General features: G+C 40.7%; 1 protein-coding gene across 3 annotated transcripts in view; it reads left to right on the top strand.

Annotated features, from left to right (window-relative positions):
* pitpnm3 (PITPNM family member 3) overlaps positions 1-16,313 on the top strand; it is an 89,000-nt gene extending 72,687 nt beyond the window's left edge. For all 3 annotated transcript variants that reach the window (XM_056374056.1, XM_056374059.1, XM_056374057.1), the window contains 10 exons: positions 591-797; positions 1,371-1,519; positions 6,495-6,611; positions 8,799-8,915; positions 9,011-9,159; positions 9,392-9,541; positions 9,781-9,964; positions 10,170-10,298; positions 10,454-10,884; positions 12,232-16,313. In XM_056374056.1, coding sequence (XP_056230031.1) covers positions 591-797; positions 1,371-1,519; positions 6,495-6,611; positions 8,799-8,915; positions 9,011-9,159; positions 9,392-9,541; positions 9,781-9,964; positions 10,170-10,298; positions 10,454-10,807 — 1,556 coding nt within the window. In that variant the 3' untranslated portion in view covers positions 10,808-10,884; positions 12,232-16,313. The remainder of the gene's footprint in view (positions 1-590; positions 798-1,370; positions 1,520-6,494; positions 6,612-8,798; positions 8,916-9,010; positions 9,160-9,391; positions 9,542-9,780; positions 9,965-10,169; positions 10,299-10,453; positions 10,885-12,231) is intronic.
* The last annotated feature ends 2,998 nt before the right edge of the window (positions 16,314-19,311 follow it).

Below are 19,311 nucleotides of genomic sequence, written 5' to 3'. Positions count from 1 at the left end.
ATGTGAGTCTCCCTTTGTCTCCAGGATGTTGTAGAATTTAACATAAATGTGCTATTGAGCTGAGCTGGTAGACACTTGCTTCCCTAATGATTAAATTATTGATGAAATGTGTTTCTTCTATGCTCTGCGTCTTAGGGAATAGCAAGTAGATCCACGATGTCTGGTAAAACCAGGTCTCCGGGGAAAATTCAAATTTTCTTATTATACAGTATTATCACCGAACAAATAAGAAAGAGCCGCGCAGAGACGTGCCAGTGGGAGAGAAGAACCAAACCTGATAAATCATTCTGCTTGTCAGCAGGAGCCCAGAGCAAGACGCTGTTTGGGACTTCCAAAGCCAATACAATTGGATTCAACCCCTACAAAAAAGCAGTATCTGACATTGTACGCCTACTTAGTGCTCGTCTTTGGTTTTCCTCCTTGAAACAAGAAGCAGGTCAAAACACGGCAAGAAGCTGTCTTATTAGGCAAAATAACAACATTGATTTTAAAGATTGAGGCCAGTCAGTTGTTGTGTGATCAAAGCATCTCCCTCCTTCTTCCCTCCCTGTTTGTCCTTGTCTTTTTTTCTTTCCCTCCTGCCTCTCTAGAGGAAAGTATCCAAGGCCATCCAAATGTATTTTTGGAAGGTGAGCAAACCCATGGAGGTCCAGCTTCACAGGAGTCCTCTGAGACAAAGACTGAAGGAGGAGGAGGAGGAGGAGGAGAAGAGGGAGGTCGCAGAGCCAGCATGACCAGTGTGGAAAGTGAAACATCAATGTGCTCCATGGGCCAGCTGGGAAACACCATCACTAACAGTGAGTGGGAGGGAAGGAGAGTAAAGGAAAGACTCTTGTCTCATTTATTAAATTATCTCCTGTAGATGAATTCAGGTTCATAAGGTTTCACAGCTCTTAAGTTGACTTCTAATTTTCTCATTCAGTGGTAGAAGAACTATTTAGATCCTTTACTGTAAATGCAGGATTGCCACAGTGTTCAAAGTACTCTGATGCAAATAAAGCAGAATGTGAGTATTACTGGTAAAATGTCCTTAGTAAGTATCGAAAGTGAAAGCATTCATTATGAATAATGAAAAGCCCCAAAGTCCAGAAAGATGTTTTTTTTTTTTTTTAAACGTCTGCACATAAGATCATTCTTTGTGGACTTCAGAAGCTCCTCTGTTAGCTTTGCTGCAGGACAAGTTATAATTTGTCCTGCTTCTTCAGTTCTAAGAAGCCTCTTGGATGAGATATGAAGGGTCTTAAGAACCTCAAGCAAGTCCAGTTGCCTTGGTACAGCTCTTAGAAGCTCTTAGAAATACCATGAACTGGACGACTGAGGACTGAAGTACTTCAAAACTGAAATTTTTTGTGTGTGTGTGTGTGTCTCAGTTTCCAGTAGCTGGTGGGGCTCCAAAAGACTGGACTTTGCTCTGTATTGCCCTGATGTGCTGACCGCCTTCCCAACAGTGGCCCTGCCTCATCTTTTTCACGCCTCCTACTGGGAGTCCACGGACGTAGCAGCTTTTGTTCTCCGACAGGTAGGAGAGCCTTATTGACAGCCTTGCTGTTCTTCCTCTGCAGGTTTCACACTCAGGGAGAAGTACTGTCTAAATACTCAGCACACAAATACTACACATTTACATTTTAAATGTTTTTTTTAGCATAGTACACACTGTATATGAAGTTTTGAGTTGTTTTGTGTGAATTATAAGAATACTTTACTTCAAGCAACTGTAGTCCATCATCATCTAAAGGCCATTTCATAATGACATTTCACAGCAAGATAAACCTATTTGTGGGGAAAGAAACTGCTGACTCAAATCAAAAGTGGGGAGGTTTTCTGGGCATGTTGCTCTGAAAATAGATTAAAACAAAGTAACAAAAGACAGAACAACCCCAGTCTCCTTTTCAGGCTATAAGTTTGAATGTGTACTCTGTCTTCCTTGATGTATCAGTTGTGGTCTGCTCCAAGCCCACAGCCTCCAGGTTTGTTTGTTTGTGAGTGCGTTACATGTCATTATAACCAAATGAGAGTAGCAGGAAGCCACTTCACGTCACTGCATCATCCATTTAGCTCCGTTTCAACTGCTTTGAACTGTGTAATACTGTAAAGCACAACAAAACCATCAGTGAGAAACTTGAAGGAGGTGGGAAGTGAAGGCACTGGACAGAGGTGTTCAGTTGGAAACACCAACCGTTTCTGTTGTGTTAATATAAATCTGCCAATTTTTTGAAACTTATAGCATTTCCAGCAAGGAAGTGGCCAGAATCAACAGTCCTATTGTGAATATTTTAAATCAACTGGTCTTGACATGCAGGAATATTTTTAGTAATATGTTTTGTAATTATACACAGTATATGTTCAACATGTTTTAGATCCTCAGTGACTTTTCTATTTTGCCATTTCTTTGAACCCAATGCTGCGACCTGTGGAGCAGCTGTTTTAATTTTTTTATTTAATGGTGTCTTCTTGGTTCACAAACAACACAGCGCAGGAGAAAGATGCTGCTTAGTTCTCCAAGGGCTCCTTCTGCACACATGACTCACTGAATATGTTTTTACAAAAGGTCTGGCAGCGAGCCAGTAATGCCATCAACACTTGTAGCAGTGGACAGAGTCAGTTAAGAATTAAACAATGTACACAGATATCTACTGACGCATTTTAACAATGAATATCATGTGAAGTAATTTCATGGTAACATCCTTGGTGAGTCATGACGCGTGGATTTATAGCTGAAAGCACAATACATGATGTAAAGGCCCATTTCTTACCTTGATTTAGCCTTGATGAGTGATTCAAGATTTTGTGATGTTCTGCAAAGCGAAGAGAAGGTCAGCACACTTTATCTTGTGTGGAAATGGTTGGGATTCATCTCACACCTCACAGTTGAGTCTCAGACAAGTGGAGGCCATTTTATCAAACGTGTACCAGCTGCAACAGTGTTAGGCTTTTATTGTTTTCACCTTCTGAGTGTGTGTGTGTGTGTGTGTATTGGGAAGTACCACAGAGGCAGTTCTGAGTATTTTGGCAGGTGTTAATATGTCTGTCTGTCTGTCTGTCTGTCTGTCTGTCTGTCTGTCTGTCTGTCTGTCTGTCTGTCTGTCTGTCTGTCTGTCTGTAGAAGGATTTTGTCAGCGCGACAACAGTGCAAGATACAGACAAAACAATTTACGGTTGTGTAGTTAAGATCATAATGAAGGCTGATTTGAAGATGAGTGTGAGGACTGATTACTCATTTAACAATGCAGTAATAATGTAGTAATGACTACTCAGTACCTCTGGGTTGATACGTCAACATGTTGATGGGCATTACGGCTGATGTGATCCCTGGATGACTCCAGTTGATTTTGAAATCTGAACAAATCTGACCAGAATTCTCTAATATGAGCTGGTTTATGAATAAATGTAAAAGTGCATGACTGTAATCTACAAAAATTAATTGCGTAAACTCTTCTTAGGGTTGGTTTGGATTTGAATCGTCTGCAAATATGTTCTCAGATTAAATTAAGTCTCCAGTCATTTCCATATTTCTTTCATCAACTTTCTTAAGTCATAAGGACCCAACCTTTGATCAGAGGTCTTATGGTGCCACCAGTGCACATATTTCTAGAATTAAACCATTTACCCACTGGGCTGCCCATGAATATATCCCATTTTTAACAGTGATTGCATTCACGTGTAGCTTGTATTTGTTCGTCTGTGATAATGACTAGGATGTCACCGAATCCTCAGACACCAACAAAGAGCAAAAAGAAAACGTGCACCATGTCAGGTCCTATTAAAAGTCACTGTAAACACAGGCAGTCTTTGAACTTGATCATTAGAAAGCAGAGCTCCCAGAGGAGAAAAAAAGAAAGATTTCTTCATCCCGCCACTGTCTGCTGCAGCATGTCTTCTTTGGGAGAAAACGTGAGGGGAATAAGGAGAGCATGTAGGAAATAAGAAGTGCTATCAACGCCATCAGGAAGCTAATAAACATGAAGATCATTATTTTGGTTCAGTGGTTTTCAGCTCCACTCGATGCTTAGTTGTATTAAAGGACTGTCATGGAATTTAAGGGCTGTGCAGAAAGTAATTTCTAAAACCAAGCTTTTTTCAGTGTGTCTATTGAGAGAATGTCTTCCACTGTTTAAAAACATGAAGTGTCTAGACGTCCAAGCGACCCAGTGACTGACTCAGGAATTATATGCATGGCATCTTTCAAGTAGGGAGCAGTCACTTTCTTTCGAGTATTCCAAATCACTCCTTAGCCCTTAGTCTGTGTCAGCGTTTCTCCTGTAACAATGGCTTTCCATTAGATTTGTGTCTTATGATCCCTAAACATAACTGCAGATTTAATTTCAAGGCTTCAGGTGGTAAATCTTCCAAGTGATTATTGTGTGTTCTTCGCCATCTCAATGTGCAGGAAGTGTTTATGTGAGACTAGTCAAGTCAGTTTTTACTTATTTATAGTGCCAAATCATAACACATAATAATAATAATTAATAATTCAAATAAATAACAATTCTAGCAGCGGGTGTTGAGCAGGCTCATGGGGCTGCCCCTCATCTGCCTTTCAATCAGGACGCATAAATACTTGCAGAAAGAGACAGGAGGACGAGAAAGCACAAACCTCTGGGAGAGAGAAGCAGCCGAGTTAGTAACATGTACCAAGGGGAAATCAATATATACAGAGGGAGAGGTATAGAGGACAAGACAAGAGCTCAGTGCATCATGGGACATCCCCTGGCAGGACTATAGCAGCAAAACTAGGGGATGGATCAAGGCAAGCCTGAGCCAGCCCTAACTCTAGGATTTCTCAAAAACAAAAGTTTTAAGGCTACTCTTAAACTTAGAGAGGGTTTCTGCCGCCAGCACCCAAACTGGAAGATGGTTCCACAGGAGAGGAGCCTGACAGCTGAATGCTCTGGCTCCCATATTACTTTTGGAGACTCTAGCTATATGATGGTGCCTGACCATAACGGGCTTTGAGGAGGATTTTAAATTCTATTCTGGATTTTACAGAGAGCCAGTGCAAAGAAGCTAACATGGAAGAGATATGATCTCTTATCCTAGTTCTTGTCAGAACTCACACTTCAGCAATTTGCATCAACTGGAGAGCCTTTAGAGAGTTGTCTGGGTAGCCTGATAATAAGGAATTGTAATTATCCAGCCTAGAAGTAACAAAAGCATTGACCAGTTTTTCTGTGTCTTGTACAGACAGGATGTGCCTGACTTTTGCCATTTTATGTAGGTGAAAAAGGGCACTCCTTTTGCAATTTGCTTTATGTGGGAGTTTAAGGGACATACCCTGACCAAAGATTAAAGCTGGAGGCCAGAGCAATGCCATCCAGGGTAACCATAGCATTATTGCTTCTGAGGCGTTTGGAGCTTTGTCTGACTTTAATAGCAGAAAATTGCAGGAGATCTAAGTCTTTGTCCTTAAAGCAGGCTTGAAGTTTAGCCAACAGATTGGTTTCATCAGGCTTCATTGATAAATATATTTGTGTATAATATGTATAGCAATGAACGTTAATGGAGGGTTTCTTCATAATAGTGCCTAAAGGAAACATATATAAGGAAGTGATCCAAGCATAGAACCTTGTGGAACTCTGTGTCTAACCTTTGTGTGCATTGAGGATTTATTGTTAATGTGTACATGCTGAAACTATCTGGTAAATACGACTTAAACCAGCTTAGTGCGGTTCCTTTAATGCTAATCGAATGTTCCAGTCTTTGTAATAGGATGTGATTGCCAACTCATGTCCTGAGGATCTTAGAGAGAAAGGCCTTCCTGTATGTTATAAGACTATCTTACCAGACTAAGCGAGATTCTTCCAGTTTGGTGGAAACTCCTTTGTCTTATTATCTTCATTTTTAGAGGAGCAAAAGAGTCAAAAGTCATTCACACTGACTCTGCAGGACTATCAACAAGATGGTCAATTTGGGAGGGACTAAAGTTAGCATAAAAGACCTCTGTTATATTGAAATGGCATTGAATTTAGTGCTGATGGAATCACTTCCATCAGTTAAGATACAGCACTATCAGATAGACATCTAGTGAAGACATTTTTGCTTAATGGCGTGTAATGCAGTAAACGTAATTAGATAGTAGTCTGATATCTGAGGATTCTGTGGAAAGACCATTAAATGTTCAATTCCGATGCCATATGACAGAGCAAGGTCCAGGGTGTGTTAACAAGGCAATTTAGTCTAATAATAAGAAAAAACAGCAGTGCGAAGTCTATCATTATTGACATCGAGATGAATATTAAAATCACCTACTATACTTTTTTCTGTACTAAGGACTAAACTTGATAGAAACTCAGGTAAAAATTAAGTCAATATGATGATCTGATATTAGATTGTTTGTTAATACAGCTTCAGATGATCTAATGTTGAAGAGTCCACGTTGAATTCTCCTTTTTGGCTGTACTATTGTAATGGTGGTGTTCATTGTTATTATGGTTTGTGATTTGAAAGGCTTGTTTGTGCATATGCCTGCTCCCATATACATCTGTGTTTATTGGCAGCTCATGCGATGTGACTGTGTGAAGACCCAGGAAGCGGACCATTTGGACTCGGCTCCATTCTCTCCCTCCAGCCCACGCGAAAAATGGCTCAGAAGGAGGACACATGTCAAACTAAGGGTAATAAATTAGTCAGTGTTTTTTTTTTTTTTTATAAATATAGTTTTGTCCCAGTGTGCTCGGGTTGCAAAATCGCTAACAGAAATATGAATTTATGACCACTCAATTCATTTTTAGAAGCTCAAAAAAAAAAACTTTGGCTTGGATGCAAGATATTACACAACCTGGAATATTGTCTCTAAGATGCCCTCATTCTTAGAAATACACCCACACACACACACACACACACACACCAGCATAAATAGTCTTTTGTGCTGCAATGGCCTTGCATTCATTCAAACTAAAAATAATGTTATCAATAACTCCTGAGGTTGCAATGCTTTGGCCATGTGATCTGTTTGGTAGCTGACTTTGTTAAAATACTCATATACTTTCACCTTGAATCACTGAATTAGGCAGACACACACTTACCTGATGATTCTGAGCCGTGCAGAGTGGAACAATCAGGGTCACATTGTTATCCACCAAATGCTCCTTTTATCTGCTATTTTCTAAAGACTTAAGAATTTAGTGACTGCTTGATTTTCATGAGGCAATAGAACAAGAACTGTGTAAGTAGAGTACCATGGAAACATATCTATATTTGGGTCTGTGATGGTTTTCTTTTTCCAGTGTCATCTTGTTCATGCCTCACCTCTGCCAAGTGATGTGTCTCTGATGTAAGTGCTTAAAGGAAAGCAGCTCTGACAAGTTGCCGTGTCCTGAATGCAATTCATTGTGCTGAGATTTAGAACTGCTCTGTGCTGATTCAATGTGGGCACGGCCAGCTCATCTGCTGCAGAGTGATACTATTCAAGAGGCTTGGCATCCATTTCTGATCTTCCTCTGCTTGGTAAGAGGTCCTTGTCGCAGCTGGAGAGAGAGCACAAGTATGGCTGTTGTTTTTTTGTACATACTGCTCTTTCGCAGGCAGGGGTCTAAATCTCAGACTCATCTCTTCCACACTTTTGTCTGGTGATACTGAGGAACATGTTGCTTTCCTGTTGTCACATAAGAACACACAGAAAGTTCTTAGTGAATTGTGTCGGGGAAATCTAAGTCGATATTGAACTTGTCAGGCCTCCTCATATCATATACGGCTGTGATGTAATATGCACTCTGTGTTTGTGCGTGTGCACATACATGTTTGCTTTTTCGAAATGCTTGCCATCAGTGAGTAAGTGAGAGGAAGTGAGATGTTGCGCAGGCAAACAATTACCATTTGAAAAAACTAATGCAGGATAACAGCTGGAAATGTTGAACTTCCTTGTTAGATGTCACATCCTTTAAATCAGTTATCATTAGCCGGTGTGGTTGTAAAATACAACCACAACATGGTCGATCACGTTAGCACTTAGCAATATTTATTATGTGCAGATGCTCCACTAGTGGAGGAAATGCTATTCTTTATCTACAGGGCAACAACCATGTTTCAGGTTGACTGCAAGGTGTTGAAAAACAGCATGGATGCCGAGCAAAGTTCTCCAGGACAAAGTAAAGATTACAGAAATGGCAGAGAAGTCAACAGGAAAATTACTGTCATGGTGACCCACAACATAGTCTGAGAATTAGACATTAGAGTGCTCATAAAATGCTATTAAAATGCAACCATCTCTGCAAGAAGAGATTTAGGGATTGGTGTTTTTCTGTTGGCTCACTCGGAGGTACTCACTGCATGGTGAAATATGGAGAAAAGAACAAGACGAGAAAGCTTAATCGAGAGTTAACACTCTTTTCTCTAAGGTCGCACAGTATGTTCTTTAGAGGCATTGAAATCTGGAAATGCAACACATCAAAGCGGAGAAAACTTCAGCTATTTTCTGTCATGTTGCATGTCACCAGGGCTTGTAAAAACAAGTCATTCAAGGACAAACCCCAGTTGTGATGTTAGTGGAACTGGCTGGTGGCTCAGGCAGACACCATACTGTCTAATCATGCCATATGTCCACATCTGATGTCGGCCCACGTCAAGTTTACTAACGTTTGAGCATGGAAGTTCCATTCTTGGCATTGGGAGCATTATGTGTGAAAATATAATCTCAGCTCAGAGTCCGCCTACTATCTTTTTTCAAAGCTTTCACCAGCATCTCATGATCTTTATTTCACAGCATCACATGAGCAGAGCCACACAAAGTAGCAAAGGGTTAACACTGTGACGTTATTGTTCTGAACAAAGTGTTTAATGCTCCGTCTTGTTGTCTGCCGTAGAACGTCACAGCCAATCACAGGGTGAATGATATCATCGCCACCGAGGACGGACCTCAAACTCTGGTTGGTCGCTTCATGTACGGCCCCTTGGACATGGTCACTCTGACTGGAGAAAAGGTGAAAAAGAGCAACATGATTGATTGCTACTGATACAAGGTTTGTGACTTGACTGACTTTAATCTCTACGCGGTGACTCACTTTGTCCCTGTCAGGTGGACATCCTGCTGATGACACAACCTCAGTCTGGCCGCTGGGTGCACTTTGACACAGAGGTGACCAACAGCAGCGGCAGAGTCACATATACCATACCCAAGAGCAAGAAGCTCAGCCTGGGAGTCTATCCGATTAAAATGGTGGTCAAGTAAGCATCCATGTAGCATGCCCTTTACAGAGCGCTGCATTATGTAATAAGATGAAGCAATACATAGAAAAAGGAGAGATTTATTGAATTAGATCCTATGCCCGTGCTCTGTATAGGTGTGTGAGCTTCTAGCTGCAGAGCGCAGTATAAAGGGCGGCCTTGAACTAACAACCATGTAGTTGCAATGCAGTTTCTCATTTCTTATGCAATCTCTCTCTTTTTCTATCCCAAGGGGAGATCAAACGAGTGCAGAGGCCTACCTGACTGTGTTACCACGGGGCATGGAGTGTGTGGTCTTCAGCATCGATGGTTCTTTTGCTGCCAGTGTGTCAATCATGGGCAGTGACCCCAAGGTCCGCCCCGGAGCTGTTGATGTCGTCAGGTAACTGGCAGCAGCCTCTGAATGTGTGTGGGTGAGTGTGTGTGTGTGCGTGTAAATGAAATCCATGTTAATAAAAAGGTTCAGAGGGATGTAAAAATTCAGAAGTAGCGATGTCCTCTTGTGAGCACGCCAACCATTTTACACATTTAAGCATGTCCTTTCCATGTTAATGCCACTACCGAATAGCTTTGAAATGAGTAGCTTTTGAAACATCTTTGATGTTATGTATTCACATGCAGGCACTGGCAGGACCTGGGGTATCTGATCATCTACATCACAGGACGCCCTGATATGCAGAAGCAGCGTGTGGTGTCTTGGCTCTCACAGCACAATTTTCCCCATGGGATGATCTTCTTCTCTGAAGGCCTGGTTCATGATCCCCTGCGGCAAAAGACCATCTTCCTCAGGAACCTAATACAGGAGGTAGACCTCTGAGACAAACCAGTGTTCTAACATTAATCAGGCATTTAATCTTTCTTATAAAGCATATGAAACATTTTACTCTCCCTCCAACAGTGATCTTTCTATTTTTCTCCTCCGTGTCACTCTTTTGCAAGTTCACAGCCATGGGTTATACTGCACTGAAATGCCAAATACATCTCTGACCGATTATTTTCTCTCTCACCAGTGTCACATTAAGATCAACTCTGCTTATGGCTCCATGAAGGACATTTCTGTTTACAACATGCTCGGCCTCAGCCCCTCACAGATTTATATTGTTGGCAGACCTTCGAAGAAATACCAGAATCAGTGCCAGGTGGTTCAATTGCCTTTTGTTGCTTTTATCTCTTTCTTTACTAGCTTTTCATGGGTTGAACTTTTTGGTCTTCCTCTTGTGTTTTCTCATTTACTCTCATCTTCTTACTTCAGTCTTTCTGATTTTCTAACTCTTTCTCTGTGTGTTGTGTCTAGTTCCTGAGTGACGGCTACGCAGCGCACCTCTCCACCCTTCAGTTCGGGCACAGAGCCAGACCCAAGAAATCCCCTTCGGTTCGTATGGTCCTAAGGAAAGGCTCATTTGGTCTCTCAGCGAAGCCTGACTTCCTGTGTAAGCGCACCCACCTGCGTAGAACCATGTCGGTACAACAGCCCGACCCGCCGTGCACACCCAACCCGAAGCCTGAGCGAGCCCAGAGCCAGCCGGAGTCTGATAAGGACCACGGGGGAGGAGGAGGAGGAGCAGGAGGAGGAGGTGGTGGTGGCGTCGGAGGAGGACAAGGTGCATGGGGACGGGCCTCCATACATCGTGGAGACACGACTCCCTGACGTCAAAAAAGAGATGGAAGGATTGCAGGAGGACAGAAGAAGAGGAGAACAAAGGGGTCTTAGTGTCTAGAGCCAAGGTGAGATCTTATTGTTTAAATGTGGGAGATTTAAAGTATAATTGCAGATTATAACAACATGTATCTTATTTTTGAAGCATTCTTTATTTTCCAGCTTTCTTATTGGTATTGTTACCTTCAAACAAGGCAGGAAACACTAGCAGTCAGACGATTGTTCTCAATCTTTTGGCTGAGGAAATGAAGGTGAACAGAAAAGATATTACCTAAAAATCATTGCAGTTTGCAAATCAAAGTCTTCACAGACTTAGTTTAAGATTCACTTATGACCTTGCTGTAGTTGTGCACACACACAGTCTTCTTGTGCAGAGAGGGACTATTACTGACATTTCAGGTGTCAATAACAATCTGTCTGACCACTTGTTTCTCGTCCATCTGGACAAGATGTCCTTCACAAATGATGCAGGTTTTTCTTGGGACAGAGCAACGTGAGGCTGCACTGTACCGCACTGTTTCAAATTCAAGAATAGAGCAATAAGTCACATTATTTAGTTTTGTAAAAAAGAAAAAAGAAAACTGTTGAGTGGTTTGCGAGTACAGTTCAGGTGTACTCAGGTATGGTTTGTATCAGGTGTGAAAAAAACTGTACCAAAAGACAAAAGTATCCAAACTTTAGTTGAGAGCATCAAAGTGGAGAGGACTGTCAGAATGTGTGTGTCCTCAGGTTTCTGTTTTATTGTTTCCCACTTAAGAATAACAATGGCTGTCAAATTAACAGCAGCAAACATTAACATGACATTAATAAATCCTTGCTGAATAATGCAGCCTTTCACCTCTCACTTCACTTTACTGCATTGCTTGTTAAGCCGTTAAGAGCCTATGGCTCCACAAAGCAGTGACGCAAACACAGATTGATTTTGCTTGCTAATGTTGACTTCCAGCAAAGTCAATAAACGTCCACCTTGATTAGATTATGTTCTTGGGTGTACCTGATACATTACAGTCTTTACACTTTTAGTCATAGAGGCATTATTATTTTTGTAAATAAACTTAGGTCTAAGAGGCCAAAAGAAAAAAGGAGAAAAACAACAGAAGGGAAACATTATTCTTATGGCAGCCTGAGTAAGATGTGCTATTATTAGCAGCAGCACCCCAGTAGGACTGGATGTAAATTTTCCCATGATTATGATTATGTAAGTACTGATGAGCTACAACTGCAATGTCCTCCCATGCTTGAAATCCACTCATTTTTAGTTTCGGAAATATTGTCTGTGCAATTATGGAGATTTGAGCTGTAAAACTGTGAGAGCTGTAGGAACAAATATGATGACAGAGATTGTGCAAACACTAATCAACATGTGAACTTTTCCTTGAATGTGAGACACCTAATTTCCCTCTCTCACTTGACAGTGTCACTTCTACCTACTGTACCTGTACATTGGATCCTCTGCCGGTATCGCTCACGGCTCAGCTTTACCTCCTTGCTTGGCCCTCTACACTTTGACACCTGTTCAGCCTTTTTTCCTGCCCTGCTCGTGGATAATGTCTCTTAGTCTCTGTGCCTGAAATTTGAAGAAAATGCTGGGGATGGCAATGATCTTTGGGAATGTCTGTGTTAAGCTCAAATTGTGTCTAATTGTAAAATCAGAAGAATGTACTTAAGATGGTAAACATACACACAAATTCATGTGCACATTCATGTGCCTCAGAGGATGAAAAACGTGGCGCCTGAGGTGACTTTGAACACGGTGACACCGAAGAAGCAGATTACAAGATGCTGCACCACACTCTGATCCCATTCAGACTGCTGTGCTGACAGGTGGTCATGTTGACTGACTCCTGCACTGATGTAAATACTCAACTCACATCATCCCTGCGTGGGCTTGTGGACACAGGAGCACTATGACATTTAGGTTCAATCTGTACACGAGCTCTGCGATCTGGAGCCCAAATCAGCCGACCTCCCATTTCACTCTTCCTGTCAGATGTCTCCCTCGCGTTGAGGCTGCCAATCCCCCAACCCCCCTGCACCCACCCACCCACCATCCTTCCCCCTCAACCAGTCAGGCAGAACATGCCTTTCGACAGCCGCCTCAGACCAGGTCCACAGCTGCTGAAGCGCTGTGCTGTGCACGACTCGGTCCCCGAGGTCGCTTTTGCACTATCAAAGTACGCCACAGTTGTTTTCGATTTAGCTGCGGCACTAGCTTAAGAAACAAAGAGTTGTATTTGTATTTTATTGTACTTGTAGTTTTTGTTTCTCCTGCAGATTGAGCTCTGTCGCTGTCTGTTGGTTACTGTAACTACTGGAGGATTAAACACAAATAGTTTGTAGGAAAGTGTTTATTTGACCAAAAAAATGTTTACAGATTGACAGACACCGCTGTAAAAAGGGGTCAACTCTCATTCATCTATATAATAACAATGACAGTGTAATTATCATTCTTGGCAATGTCAGTTTAATTGCTTGGTAGTTGCAGTAGCTTGCAGGATATTGTACAATAAACCCCATGCCAGTTGAAACTCCATCAGGATGCCGTAGCATCCATTTATTACAGCTGCACTGGAGCCAATAGATTTGTGAGGAAATCTGATGCTGTCTTGTGCACTCGAGGTTGAATTGAGTCTTATTGTGGCCATGTTTAAAACTATGTGCAAGTCAAACATATTTTTCTATGAGGAAATATTGTAAATAGAAATATTTTCAATGTATGTTTTTGAACCTTTTGTTGTTTGACTTGTTGAATGGTTGATTTTTGCCTTAAATTGTATTTGATGTTGTTTAGAGATACAAAATTATTTTTATTTCTTTGACCAAAGTATTGAGTTTCACTGTTACATCATGACAAAGTGCATTTTATCTAGTTGATATTTTTGCTTTGACATGTTTTGGATACTGTATATGTGTGTGCGAGTGTGTGTGTGTGTGTGTGTGTGTGTGTGTATGTGTGCGAGTGTGTGTGTGTGTGTGTGTGTGTGTGTGTGTCTACATAGTTGTTGTGGAGTTGTATTTCCTGTGAATATGAAGACAGTGATGACCATGACATGTAGAGATCCTCTGCAGAGGAATCAGTGGACACAGGGAGGCCAGTGTTAACACACCTGCATGTTCTCACTGCAGCTCACTATTTTTCAGAACTGACTGTGTATTTTTGTAGGTGTGGATTGAAGCAATGTGTCAGAGGATTACTTGGTCCAGGTTTTTATACCTGCTATGAAAGAAAAAGGGCTTATGAGTTCTTAGGGTGTCTCAGTTTAACTGAACGGAGTGGAACATGCAGGCCAGGAGGGAGACTCCTTTTCTCTCACCTCCTGTACATCATAGGTGGTCCAGTGATTAGCTATTTGATTACTACTAAGTATGTATGACTCCCTGTAGTGTCGCCCCTGTAATTGTAGTGCACCAATTAGCATTACCTGGTAATTGTATAATATTGTAGAAACAATACTGAAATACTTAACTCGATTTTGTTTTTCCATTTAAATTGTTAATACAGAAATTTTGTTATCCGAGCAACAAAATGATCATTCCCATCAATTTACACACAATAATCAAAGTGACTCCATCAGTGTGTATATATCTGTATAACACATAGTGATATTTTCCTGCCATGATGAGACACTGGAGAAGTGAAATATTTAATCTGGGCAGCATTTTAGTACACCAATGTTAGTAAATGGCAAATAATGATCTAATGGTTAAATGATGATGTGCATGTTAATTATTTGATATTGTTAAGTGGCTATCAGATGTCATGTTTGTGGCACTCTTTAATAATGGAGTAATTATTTGTAAGTAAGTGGTGAATAATTATTCATGAACATAGATTCAATCACCACATGCTGAATAAAATGAAAATCAGCACTTCAATTATGATAAATAACTGAGGTTTTGTTGAACAGTAAAAATACTCTGTAAGTGTAAATGAGGCATGGCAAAGACTGACGTTACCTCTTACTTTTACCTCAGACTTTCACTCGTTTCATTTCGTGTGATTAATGGAAACTTTAATGGTGACCAATTAAAGGAAAAAGCAACATAAAGTGTCTTAGGAAAGTGTTGGGCCACCACATCCCACCAGACCAGCTTCAATGCTCTCCTTGGCATTGATTCTACAGGTCTCTCAATTACTGTAGGGATGAACACCATTCTTCCAAAATATATTCCCCCATTTGTTGTTTTGATGGCGGTAGTGGTGGAGAGCGCTCTCTAAAATGTTGGTCCAAAATCTCACATAGATGTTCAATTGAGTTGAGATCTGGTGACTGTGAAGGCCATAACATATGATTCACCAAACCATTCACTGACCCCTCGCGCCCTACGGATGGCAGCATTGTTGTCCTGGAAGAGACCAGTCCCATCAGGATAGAAATGTTTCATCACAAGATAAAGATGATTATTCAAAACAACTTTGTGTTAATTTGCAGTGACCCCTCCCTTTAAGGGGATAATTGGACCCAAACCATGACAGCAACAAACGCCCCCTACAGCATAACAGAGCCACCAGATCCCCCCACTACAGGTGTCAAGAGTGGTGACTGAGAATTGACACATTCTCAACAGGCAGAGTTGCTAGCTTTTTCCTTACATATCGCTCTAATGCATGAACCTCATGGTCATCAAGTTTGCATCTACAATTTCTGGCCATATTTACTGACGTCTTTCCACTTGATCCAAATGCAGATGTCACTTCACTCGCTGTTCCGATAGAAACACCAGCCAGTTGAGCAGTCTGTGACTGATGCGCCTCCTTTCCATTCCCCCGACAATGAACCCTCTTTCACTTAGATCTTTTCCTGTTGCCATCTCCGTATAGAATCAGAATCAGCTGAGCCTGCCCAGCATTTTTATAAATGCAACAGAGCATGATTGGATGTTAATTTCTTAATTGCACCAAGCATTTGTATACTGATTTATTCAGGTTTTTCCTTTAATTCGACACCTGTCTGTAATTAGATAATCCATTTTAATTTTATTCTTAGACAATAAAGGTAAATAATCCTTAATAATAAAAGAACAGCAGGATCTATTATATCATGTAAAATTATTGTATTTATTGAGAGATTTAAGTGTTACACAATTATTGTCTTCAAATACAAATGATTAACCTCTCACTAAGTACGAATTAATGTTGTCAAATGATTAGTATTCACCAAATCATGACTTAACTATTGGGTATTGACCTAATTTGCCATTTATTAACAGTTCTTATGACTTATAAAGTAAGCTTTTGTATGTTAAATAACATAGTATGACAGTTTGTTTGTTTTTTAATTATTGATTTTATTTATTTTTTTGTGATCTTATTTTTGGTCTTATGAGTATTTGACACTGGCCTTTTGACCAATGAGGAAAAAAACACCTGGTTTCACTGCTGCAAAGTGTATTGTTTTGTACAGATCTCCTGTGATGATGAACATGTTATTGTGTTTATTGGACTCAGTCCGTATTTATTGTATAAATAAAGATATTTCACAGTTGAATTACTTAATTTTGCTCCAGGAATGTCTTATTATTCCTTCCACATACTCCTCATATACAGAGATGGAAGCTTGATGACCTGCTATAAGCTGTTTTTTTACTTCAAGGTCAGGAGTTTTACTGTGAGGCATCAAATTAGATTCCAATATCCTCTTATTTAGATATTGTAAGGCTTACTTGTTGCATGTGCCCCTCTGAGTGAATCTTTGGACTATTTCGTTTTACCAGGGAATTACTACCTTGTGTGTCTGTTGGTTGTTCTACTTCCTGTCTTTGTTTTTCCCCTCGCTCTGATTGTCTGCCCCGCCCTGATGTGTTTCACCTGTTTCTTATTACCCCTACCTCCCTTGTTTATTCAAGTGTCTGTGTTCCCTTCACCCCTTGTCAGTTTTTCTGTTTTTTGTTCATGTTCCTGAGTTTTACCCTGTGTTCCCTGCCTGCCTGCCTGTAAGTTAGTTTTTGTTAATTTATTAAAGTACCTTCACTGCATCTATCTGCCTTTGTGCGTGTCTGCATTTAGGTCCAGAAATCAGTGAACTTTGACATTATCTTTTCACCATTCACATATTAAGCTATCTGACCTATAAATCAGCTGGTTTGATATTAACATTAGAGGCTGTTAAAGAAGTAGCCTGCAGCTGGAAGCCTTACTCTGCCCCACACAATCATAAGAGCAGCACTTTTCCTTAGCAGATAAATGGATACAAGCCTGTTCTGATTGCTGGAAATCAAACCAGTCATCCATTCACTGCTCAGTTCTCCACCACAGACTGCAGTGTTAAAAGGAGTCATTGATTTCATGCACAAATCTTGGCTGCTTGAGTTGTTGAGTTACTGACAATTCATTCTTGACTTTGGAAAGTGTTGAGATTATTTTGTTGACTCTTTCTTTGCATGGTCTAGAATGAACTTGAGCTCTGCTCAGAAACGAGACCAGTCTACAGCCATGATAGCAGCTCTGTGAGGCTGCACAAAGGCACAGCGGTGCTTTGAGCTAATGCTTATGTCAGCATGCTATATGCCAACACATGCCATTGCTAATATTTAGCAGGTTTGATTTTTTTCATGTTGGCTGTCTTAATTTAGCGTGTCAACATGTCAACAGTTGCAAATTAGCACTAAACACAAAGTACAGCTGAGGTTGTTGGAAAATAAACCAAAGAACTGAACAAATACGACCTTTGACAGTCTCAACAGAAAACTATGGGAACACCAAAGGTATTATGATTCAAACTGAGGGGAACATGAAGAAAATTGCATGGCAAAGTATCCAGTAGTTGAAATGAAATTTCACTGAAACACAAATGTGAAACTGCTGGTGGTACTAGAGGAAATTGTCCGTGGATCACTGAAGTCAGTATGATTAATCCTGTGGGGACCATGACTGTCTATACATAAGATAATGGAAATGAACTGTCCAATAATTATACCTATCTAATATATATTCAATAATTGTTTCAGTCTGGACCAGTCGGTAAGACAAGTGAGAGACCGTGGCAGTCGCTAGCAGCTAAAAACGGAAATATAAACATCTACCGATCCATGACACCTGAGCTTACTCCATCTGCTAATGAAGATCTTGTGATGGAAAAGTTCCAAACAGCTGCTGGATCTTGTGGTGAGATTATTTTTTCAACTGCTTCGATATTTGTTATACAGGCCTAAAGAGTTACTATAATGCAATATACCGTACTAGTGTCAGAAGTATGTTGAACCTGGAGCTGTTTAAATTATCTACATTTTCCCAGAAATATGCGCTCCATTTCACAGTTCATTGACGGATCCTGAAAATATGGCTTATTTTATCAAATTGATGAACTGCCTTCAAGGTGGCGAGGACAATGACCTCTACCCCGGATCTGTATAAAGTGTTTTATCCTACCCCAGGCATCTGATATAATGAGCTGTGGCTGTGAGCTGGCGCTGTCTCCAAGCCACATTTAAACACCATTAGTAACATATGGTCTGGGAAAACAGGCAAGAAATTGTTCCCCTGTGAAAGGAAAGACTGTTGGTTTCTCATACTACAAGCGTCATGATTCACATGAAAGATTGTTAGTCAACCACAGTCAAATCTGTGATACAAATAATGAAAACTGAGCCACCGTCTCCGGCTCACAATCCTCTTAATTTGTGTCGCTATTCTTCCTGCTGTTATGCTCATTTGTCCGGAGGAAATCGGTATTAAAAATGCACCTTGTTTTCCCCTAAGTCACCTCTGCTGATCAATATCTTAAATCAAGGAAATTTTCCTTTGAGACTCTTTAGTAAGACTCCACTGGCGCTACTTTACAAATCAACTAGGTCCTCAAGAAACAAGAAAGGAACATGAGAGAAAAACAAAAGACTACATCACAAACTGCTTACTTGAAGCACTTGCACTTTATTCAACCAAAGTGTTTGGGTACAGGGACTTCATTATCATTTGTGCTGATAATAGGAAAGGCAGACAACTCTCTCACAGGGTGGTGTGAAAGACAAAGAAAACATCCAGCGAGGAGCAGTTCTGTGGAAGAAAACACTTTGTCGATGAGAGAAGAACCGAGGTTGTTTTCCAGAGTAAAGGGTGGAGCTACCCACTATTAGTGTGGTGTTTCTAATAAAGTGCTCGAGGAGTGTACAGAATCATGCGCAATATATACACACATGCAGACATACAGCATGTTTGATCTCTGCTGCTGTTTTTAATCCTATGCTGTAGCAAATAGTTTAATTGTTTTAACCCTGAAGTTAAATTTGGTTCAGCGAGCTCTCTTCCATTGCTTCTCTATGTAACAATGCTTATCTGTGTTGTCCCTGTTAAGTAAACGAACACATTCTAGAAATTAATCAAGTAACAAGGTCAGTGTCACTGACGCTGATCCCGTGAGATTGGATTGGTCCATCGCCGATCATCAATCATGCTTTTGTAGTGCTTCTGTGCATCTGAGGCTTTTTCTGGCGACAAGATGTGAATCTTGTTGAAGACGGATGGACCTGATTTGTGAATCGATGAGTGTCTTTGTTGC

Source organism: Seriola aureovittata, chromosome 4 (genome assembly GCF_021018895.1).
Source record: "Seriola aureovittata isolate HTS-2021-v1 ecotype China chromosome 4, ASM2101889v1, whole genome shotgun sequence".
NCBI classification, from domain to species: domain Eukaryota; kingdom Metazoa; phylum Chordata; class Actinopteri; order Carangiformes; family Carangidae; genus Seriola; species Seriola aureovittata.
The sequence above is the reverse complement of the archived record's forward strand: the minus strand, read 5'-3'. Positions and strand labels throughout refer to the sequence as shown.